Source organism: Cetorhinus maximus, unplaced genomic scaffold (genome assembly GCF_964194155.1).
Source record: "Cetorhinus maximus unplaced genomic scaffold, sCetMax3.hap1.1 HAP1_SCAFFOLD_2058, whole genome shotgun sequence".
NCBI classification, from domain to species: domain Eukaryota; kingdom Metazoa; phylum Chordata; class Chondrichthyes; order Lamniformes; family Cetorhinidae; genus Cetorhinus; species Cetorhinus maximus.
Genome location: NW_027597998.1, coordinates 36,061 through 45,124, shown reverse-complemented (window position 1 = coordinate 45,124; position 9,064 = coordinate 36,061). Strand labels below are relative to the sequence as shown.

At 51.1% G+C, this 9,064-nt stretch overlaps 1 protein-coding gene across 1 annotated transcript in view; it reads right to left on the bottom strand.

Annotated features, from left to right (window-relative positions):
* Positions 1-1,427: 1,427 nt before the first annotated feature.
* The window catches only part of LOC144676898 (uncharacterized), a 43,528-nt gene continuing 35,891 nt past the window's right edge, over positions 1,428-9,064 (bottom strand). The window contains 3 exon segments of the mRNA XM_078537214.1: positions 1,428-3,597; positions 5,097-5,182; positions 5,916-6,135. Of these exon segments, the coding sequence (XP_078393340.1) occupies positions 3,463-3,597; positions 5,097-5,182; positions 5,916-6,135 (441 nt within the window). The 3' untranslated portion in view covers positions 1,428-3,462.

The window sequence follows — 9,064 nt, the reverse complement described above, 5'->3', positions numbered from 1 at the left end:
TGGACCCAAACCCCTTCCCATTCACCCCCACTGTACACAATCCCAATGGACCCAAACCCCTTCCCATTCACTCCCACTGTGCACAATCCCAATGGACCCAAACCCCTTCCCATTCACTCCCACTGTACAAAATCCCAATGGACCCAAACCCCTTCCCATTCACTCCCATTGTACACAATCCCAATGGACCCAAACCCCTTCCCATTCACTCCCACTGAACACAATCCCAATGTACTCGAGCCCTCTTTCTATTCCACTCCAGTAAAACCCAACTCCAAACAGTGATTGGTTTCATCACAAGTCAGACCCATAGTTCATTATCCTCCACTTTCCACCAAATAAGATTTTCCCAACAAGTCACAGATGCCAACTTAACTCATGACTTATATTTTGTAATGGTCCAGAACAAGGACGACCTCGCTACATAGGGACAATAATAACAATACAGCGATGTTCAGCCCCTCTGCAAGTGTATTTCAGTCAGGAAGGTGTTAGAATTCTGGTTATAACCGCCATCCCTCCTACCCTTGCTGCTAATGTCGGGCCATCACCTCTTCTGTTCATGGCACCCCCCGCCCACCATTGGGGCATCAAGTCTCTCAACTTGGCCTAGGGTCTCCCAGGATTTCCCAGATACTGCCCCCATGCAACATTCAGGAAAGAGAGAAACCCACAGGGACTGAGTCATTTCTCACTGCCAAGATATCAAACGTTGGAGATTTGAGACTTTTAAAAAAACAGCCACATGACCGAAGAGTCAACCACCGGCCAATTGAGCTCACCAAAGAGTCCACCCAGCCTCCCATTGGTTGTGGGGAAGGCGGGGCCTTGTGAGGATTGGCAGGTCAGATGACCAATGGTTAAGAGGCGGGTGGTTGGGTGAGGTGGCCTCTTGGGGAAGCCTCCTCAGAGTTGACTGAAGCAACTGAATGTTTGGCACTGCCGGGTACAGTTGGTAAGGGAGAGGGGGGGGGGCGGAAAGAGGGTGTTGGGGTAGAGCCATGCCCAGGAGTCTCGTCGGGAAGGGGAGGGGGGCTGGGGAGGCGAGGTGAGGAGCAGCTCACTGGTTTCTTGGAGGACAAGGAGTTTGGGTGGGTGGTGGCCAGAGGGGCATTCGTGCCCAATTCCAAATCCAAAGGGCACCAGCGGGCACAAAGCAACAGGAGACAACAGACAGTGATTGTGAGCCAGTGGCCCTGGCTGATTCCACGCCCCCCACCCCACCCCCTGACTCCTCACTTCAAAAGGGCACTGAGGCAAATTGGAGAGGCCCCTGTTACCACACTGGCCAAGGGTAATGAGGGGAGCGATAGATTGAACCTGGCACCAAATTTCCTGCAGTTCAAGGACACACTAAGCCAACAGTTGGGGGTTTCCCTTGGCAAACTGGATAGGAGAGAGTGGGTCAGTGATAATACTACCTCGTGTTTATAATCTTAAATATATTAAAAATTAACATCAATCACATAATTTACAGTACAAATTTCAAAGGATACATCAGCAAACTCTTTGAATAACCCTCTCACGCGAGCGTATAATTGCTCTTCAATAGGTACACCTTTTATCTCAAGTTGAAGTGGGCAGCATTTTCCCAGTGTGTGAAAGGTGGGGTCTGTGAGGTGAACTCCACCCCCAACACAGTTCAAAGCACGATGTCCGGTTCCAGGTCTTTACAAAGGACACGAGGATACCAGGCTCAAAGTTGTCCGACTGCAATTTTGACTGGGAAGACCCATTGGATCAGGATATGCTCCAGGGAAGAGTCCATTCACCACCACAGCAAACGTGGTTAAAGTCGTACCAGAGGGTAGTGTCCACAGACAGGACAAGCTCCCTCTACACTGTCCCCATCAAACACTCCCAGGACAGGTACAGCATGGGGTTAGATACAGAGTAAAGCTCCCTCTACACTGTCCCCATCAAACACTCCCAGGGCAGGTACAGCACGGGGTTACATACAGAGTAAAGCTCCCTCTACACTGTCCCCATCAGACACTCCCAGGACAGGTACAGCACGGGGTTAGATACAGAGTAAACCTCCCTCTACACTGTCCCCATCAAACACTCCCAGGACAGGTACAGCACGGGATTAGATACAGAGTAAAGCTCCCTCTACACTGTCCCCATCAAACACTCCCAGGACAGGTACAGCACGGGGTTAGATACAGAGTAAATCTCCCTCTACACTGTCCCCATCAAACACTCCCAGGGCAGGTACAGCACGGGGTTAGATACAGAGTAAAGCTCCCTCTACACTGTCCCCATCAAACACTCCCAGGACAGATACAGCACGGGGTTAGATACAGAGTAAAGCTCCGTCCACACTGTCCCCATCAAACACTCCCAGGACAGGTACAGCACGGGGGTTAGATACAGAGTAAAGCTCCCTCTACACTGTCCGGTTAAACATTCCCGGGGCAGGTACAGTTTGTGTTTCTTCGTTACTGCCACTGGGTGTATTTCCACAGCAAAAGTCCCTTGTGTTGATTTACAGAATTCACTCAAGCAAAATGCAACAGCCACCACCAACCCTGTATATAATTGGACAGGAGCGTTACAGTAATATGTGCAACCGGGCAGTTACTACATTCGGGTTCCCTGTCGACACACAGGGGAAACAGAAGTCAGTCAACACAAACCTCCTTTTGCAAAAGAAATTCACAATTAAACTCAAAATAACTTTCCTCCCTCAAACCTCACAACAGCTTCAAAGAGGGAGTTGAAAGGACTCAGAATTACATTGACGTCAGAGCTTTATCTCAACCTGGAAGTTTGTTGGATCAATTTGATGCAGCACGTGAATGACTGGCGATGGTCCTCACAATTTCACATTGAGCCTTGGATTTGCCATCTTGAGCGTACCAGCAGCTGTGCAACAAGGCAGCCACCATCTTGAGTGTACCAGCTCTTATATGAGCCCTAGTTCTTCCGAAGCCACCATGTGTAATATGTGCCTTCGAAGCCACCATCTTGAGTGTACCAGCTCTAATATGGGCACAAACGGAGCTGAGGCCACCATCTTGAGTGTACAGACCTTATATGGGCCCTGGTGCCTACAAAGACACCATCTTGAGTGTACCAGTTCTAAAGTGTGTAAAAGTGCCTTTGAAGCCACCATCTTGAGTGTACCAGCTCTAATATGTGCACCGGTGCCTCCAAAGCCACCATCTTGAGTGTACCAGCACCCAATTCCCATTAATATCAGCACTTGTAAGCAGCAGCGTTCCTTAAGGAACTTCTAGAAACATCTGAACAGGCCTAGATAGGGATTTATAAAACCTTTTGAATAGATCCATGGTCATTTAAAAACGCACAAAAGGTGTTTTAAAAAAAAAAGAGGACTGGCTCCAATCTGAAGATTTGCTGTGGTTGGTACTGAGCGGGCATTGTCGGGCGAGGTGGGTCCCAGCGTCGGGTAACGCCAGAGATGGCGCGTCATTACCCGGGATGACAGCAAGCCTTTCAAAACGGAATGTTCCGCTCCACAGCGGTGAGGATAACTTCCATCCAGATTCGCAAGGAGACGTCTGTCGGAGCGACCATATAGAAGAGTCTGTCATAGGTCTTCAAGCAGAAGGTCAAAGGTGGGTTCGGACTCTGGGGCGAGGGGAGAGAAAAGGGGAAAAATTAAATTGGGCAACGAAGCCTGGGTTTGTGTTTGCCCTAAAGGAAGACAACAACAGCAAGGTTGTGCCGCAAATGTATTCAGAAATGATATCCTCTTCCTCTAGTCTTCAAATCGCGGATTGGTTACAGCACAGAAAGAGATCTTTTGGCCCATTGCGCCTGTGCCAGCTCTCTAAAGGAGCAACTCAAGCCAGTTCTACCCCCCTCACCCTTTTCCTCGTAACCCTGCACATTTTTTCCCTCTTCAGACAGTGATCCAATTCCCTTTTGAAATCCTCAATTGATCCTGCCTCCCCCGCCACACTCTCGGGCAGCGCATTGCAGGTCGTAACCACTCACCGCGTGAGAAAGTTTCTCCTCATGTTGCCTGAGTCGCCTGAAATCGGTGTCCCTCTGGTTCTCAACCCTTCCGCCAATAGGAACGGTTTCTCCCTACCCACTGTGCCCAGACCCCTCATGATTCTGAACGCCTCTATCAAATCTCCTCTCAGCCTTCTCCTCTCCAAGGAGAACAGTCCCAACCTCTCCAACCTACCTTCATAACTGAAATTTCTCATCCCTGGAACCATTCTCGTAAACCTCTCCTGCTCTCTCTCCAATGCGTTCACATCCTATAGTGTGGCACCCAGAACTGTGCACAATACTCCAGCTGAGGTCTAACTCGTGTCCTATACAAGTTCATCATAACCTCCCTGCTCTTGTACTCTACGGCCCTATTAATAAAGCCCAGGACACTGTATTCTTTATTAACTGCTCTCTATACCTGTCCTGCCACCTTCAATGACTTATGTACATATACCCCCAAGTCCCTCTGCTCCTGCACACCCTTTAGAATTGTATATTGTCTCTCTATGGCCCTCCCACCAAAATTAATCGCCTAAATCCTGGGGAACTCCACTGTAAAACTTCCTCGAGCCCAAAAGACACCCATTCGCCACTCAAGTCATACGGACTCCTGTCTACTCTACTCCTGTAGAAACTTCCTTAGCCAGAGAGTCTACGGAATTCATTGCCACAGAAGGCTGTGGAGGCCGGGTCATTGAGTGTATTTCAGACCAAGATAGATAGGTTCTTGATTGGTGAGGGGATCAAAGGTTACGGGGAGAAGGCGGGAGAATGGGGGTCGAGAAACTTATCAGCCATGATTGAATGGCGGAGCAGACTCGATGGGCCGAATGGCCTAAGTTCTGCTCCTATGTCTTATGGTCTTATGGACTCGAAACGTTAACTCTGTTTCTCTCTCCACAGATGCTGTCAGACCTGCTGAGTTGTTCCAGCATTTTCTGTTTTTATTTCATTCACCACGACTCCAATTCCTGTCTCTCAGTGAACCCCATGTATCTAGTTTCTCTTTGATTCCATGAGCTCTAACTTCACTCTCAAATCTCTGTTGTGTGTCACTTTAGCAAATGATTTTTTTTAGAAACAGTGAAATGCATCGATTAGGGAGCAGGGCATGAATAGGCTACCTTAGGGGCACTCCGCAAATGGTCAAAGTAAACTTCCTCAATGGCCTGGAAGTAAATGACTCCTTTCAGCTTGGTCTGCTCTTTGCCTAAAGATAGAACAGAACAGAGTCAGCGTTGTCCATGTAACAGCACCGGAAACAAACACTCACTCCATCCACTGCATTAAATATTCACTGTGCTGCACTGGCGGAGGGTCAGTACTGAGGGAGTGCTGCACTGTCGGAGGGTCAGTACTGAGGGAGTGCTGCACTGTCGGAGGGTCAGCACTGAGGGAGTGCCGCACTGTCGGAGGGTCAGTACTAAGGGAGTGCTGCACTGTCGGAGGGTCAGTACTGAGGGAGTGCTGCACTGTCGGAGGGTCAGTACTGAGGGAGTGCCGCACTGTCGGAGGTTCAGTACTGAGGGAGTGCCGCACTGTCAGAGGTTCAGTACTGAGGGAGTGCCGCACTGTCAGAGGGTCAGTACTGAGGGAGCGCTGCACTGTCAGAGGTTCAGTACTGAGGGAGTGCTGCATTGTCAGAGGGTCAGTACTGAGGGAGCGCTGCACTGTCAGAGGTTCAGTACTGAGGGAGTGCTGCATTGTCAGAGGGTCAGTACTGAGGGAGCGCTGCACTCTCGGAGGATCAGTACTGAGGGTGCATGTGGATGGAACCCGAGACCTCTGACCCAGAGGCGAGATGCCAACCGTGTCAGGATGGAAGAACATTCTGGAATAGACATGCGATTTTGTGTTCAGCTCCTGGATGCAGTTGTGAAGGCTGGGCGTCGGGGGCGGCATGCTGACTGGAGTGGCTATACAGAGCGGAACATGGTGCGTACCTGCAAAATACGCCAGCCGCCTCTTGACACTGTCAAAAACGAACCACCTTTTCCTCCAGGTCTTGATGCGGCCGCCCATCTTGGTCAGAAAGCCCTGGCACACCCTGCTTGTCAGCGTCAGATGGCGGCATGCCTCCACCCCGTGTCCAGAAGCTTCTACGTGGGAGCGGAGGTCAAAGGTTGCCTGAATGATTGGCGCCCGTTGAGTGCTGAGGGCTTTCTGTTTGAGAGAGAGAGAGAGGGAGATATGAAAAAACAAAATGGCCGCCGAGCAAATCGCCAACATGCCCCTCATTATTGGGGATGGAATGGTCCCTCCTAACAAAAGATCGTCAGAAACAGGAGCAGGAGGAGGCCAGTCGGTCCCTTGAGCCTCCTCTGCCAGTCAATAAGATCATGGCCGATCTGACTGTGGCCTTAACCCCGCTTTCCTGCCTGCTTCCCCCTCATAACCCTCGACTCCCATGTCAATCAAAAAAAATCTACCTCAGCCCTGAGTATATTCAGTGACCCGGCCTCCACTGCTCTCCGGGGAAGAGAATTGCACAGAGGAGAATTCCTCCTCATCTCCGTCTTCAATGGGAAGACCCCTTATTTTTAAACTGTGCCCCCTAGTTCTAGGTTCCCACACGAGGGGGAAACATCCTCTCCGCATCCACCCTGTCAAGCCACCCCACCTCAGAATCTTATCTGTTTCAATAAGATCGCCTCTCATTCTTCTAAACTCCAATGGGTACAGGGCCCAACCTGCTCAACCTTTCCTCATAAGACAAACCCCCTTCGTCCCAGGAATCGGCCCAGTGAACCTTCTCCGAACGGCCTCCAACGCGAGTCTATCCCTCCTTAAGTGAGGAGACCAAAACTGTGCCCAGGACCGCAGGCGTGGTCTCGCCAATATTTGTGTTTTGAAAAAATATCCTTTATTCATGAAATATCTGAAAGGACATTGCAAAACATTTCAAAAAGGCCGTCTTAGAAAAAAGTGCAATCAGGTTCCAGTTTTCCCGCATGGATCATGAGATGCTTCAGTAGAATCAACGAACATTACAGACATTTCAACATGGTCATGACAGACAGTCCCTTGTACAGTTCCAGCAAGACTTCCCGGCGTTTATACTCCATCCCCCTCGCAATAAAGACCGACATTCCATTTGCTTTCCTCATTATTTGCTGTACCTGTAGACTGACTTGTGGTTTACAATGTCGAATAAACATCAGCTCTAAATTAAATCAAACTCTGGCCTGGTTTTAATATGCGACTTCCGAAAACAAAGATTACGTAAGGCCAGTGGGGTAAGGAAAACAATATTTGACCCCGAGCCACTTAAGGACAGGTGACTAAAAGCTTGGGCGAAAAAGTTGGTTTTTAAAGGAGCATCTTAAAAGGAGAGAGAGAGAGAGAGGGAGGGAGAGAGGGAGGGAGGGAGGGAGACAGGCAGAGAGGGGGAGAGGTTTAGGGAGGGAATTCCAGAGCTCAGGGACCCCCCGGGCAGCTGAAGGCACGGCCGCCAATGGCGGAGCGATGGGAATTGGGGGATGGTCAAGAGGCCGGAATTGGAGGAGCGCAGAGATCTCGGAGTGTTGTAGGGGCTGGAGGAGGTTACAGAGATAGGGAGGGTTGTAGGGGCCGGAGGAAGTTACAGAGATAGGGAGGGTTGTAGGGGCTGGAGGAGGTTACAGAGATAGGGAGGGTTGTAGGAGCTGGAGGAGGTTACAGAGATAGGGAGGGGTGTAGGAGCTGGAGGAGGTTACAGAGATAGAGAGGGTTGTAGGGACTGGAGGAGGTTACAGAGATAGGGAGGGTTGTAGGGGCTGGAGGAGGTTACAGAGATAGGGAGGGTTGTAGGAGCTGGAGGAGGTTACAGAGATAGGGAGAGGTGTAGGGGCTGGAGGAGGTTACAGAGATAGGAAGGGTTGTAGGAGCTGGAGGAGGTTACAGAGATAGGGAGAGGTGTAGGGGCTGGAGGAGGTTACAGAGATAGGGAGGTTTGTAGGTGCTGGAGGAGGTTACAGAGATAGGGAGGGTTGTAGGGGCTGGAGGAGGTTACAGAGATAGGGAGGGTTGTAGGGGCTGGAGGAGATTACAGAGATAGGGAGGGTTGTAGGGGCTGGAGGAGGTTACAGAGATAGGAAGGGTTGTAGGGACTGGAGGAGGTTACAGAGATAGGGAGGGTTTTAGGGGGCTGGAGGAGGTTACAGAGATAGGGAGGGTTGTAGGGGCTGGAGGAGGTTACAGAGATAGGGAGGGTTGTTGGTGCTGGAGGAGGTTACAGTGATGCTGGGGGGAGTGGGCTGGGGGAAGGGAGTATGTGGAGGCATCTGAATCAACATAAAGAGAATTTACAATATATGTTCTCTTAAATCCCTGGGAATGTGAGCAATGTAGGCGGGGGCGATGGTGATGGTGGGGGCGGGGGCGATGGCGGGGGCGATGGCAGGGGTGGGAGTGGGGGCGATGGCGGGGGTGGGGGCGATGGCGATGGTGGGGGCGATGGCGATGGTGGGGACGGGGGTGGGGGCGATGGCGGGGGCGATGGCGATGGTGGGGGCGATGGCGGGGGCAGGGGCGATGGCGATGGTGGGGACGGGGGTGGGGGCGATGGCGGGGGCGATGGCGATGGTGGGGGCGATGGCGATGGTGGGGACGGGGGTGGGGGCGATGGCGATGGTGGGGGTGATGGCAGATTGCTGCTGCCACTGGATAGTAATCCAGGGGAATGCTCTGGGGACCCGGGTTCGAAACCCATCACGGGAGCTGGTGGAATTTCAATTCAATAACAATCTGGAATTAAAAGTCTAATGATGACCATGAAACCATTGTTGATTATTGTAACAAACCCATCTGGGTCACTAATGCCCTTTAGGGAGGGAAATCTGCTGTCCTTACTCGGTCTGGCCTACATGTGACTCCTGGCCAACGGCAATGAGGTTGATTCTTAATTTTTAAAAAATATTATTCACTCACGGGATGTGTCCTCGCTGGGCTGGGCCAGCATTTTTTGGCCCTTGAGAAGGTGGTGGTGAGCTGCCTTCTTGAACCGCTGCAGTCCCTGTGGTGTAGGTACACCCACAGTGCTGTTAGGGGGGGAGCTTCAGTATTTTGACCCAGCGGCAGTGAAGGAACGGCCGATATATTTCCAAGTCGGGAT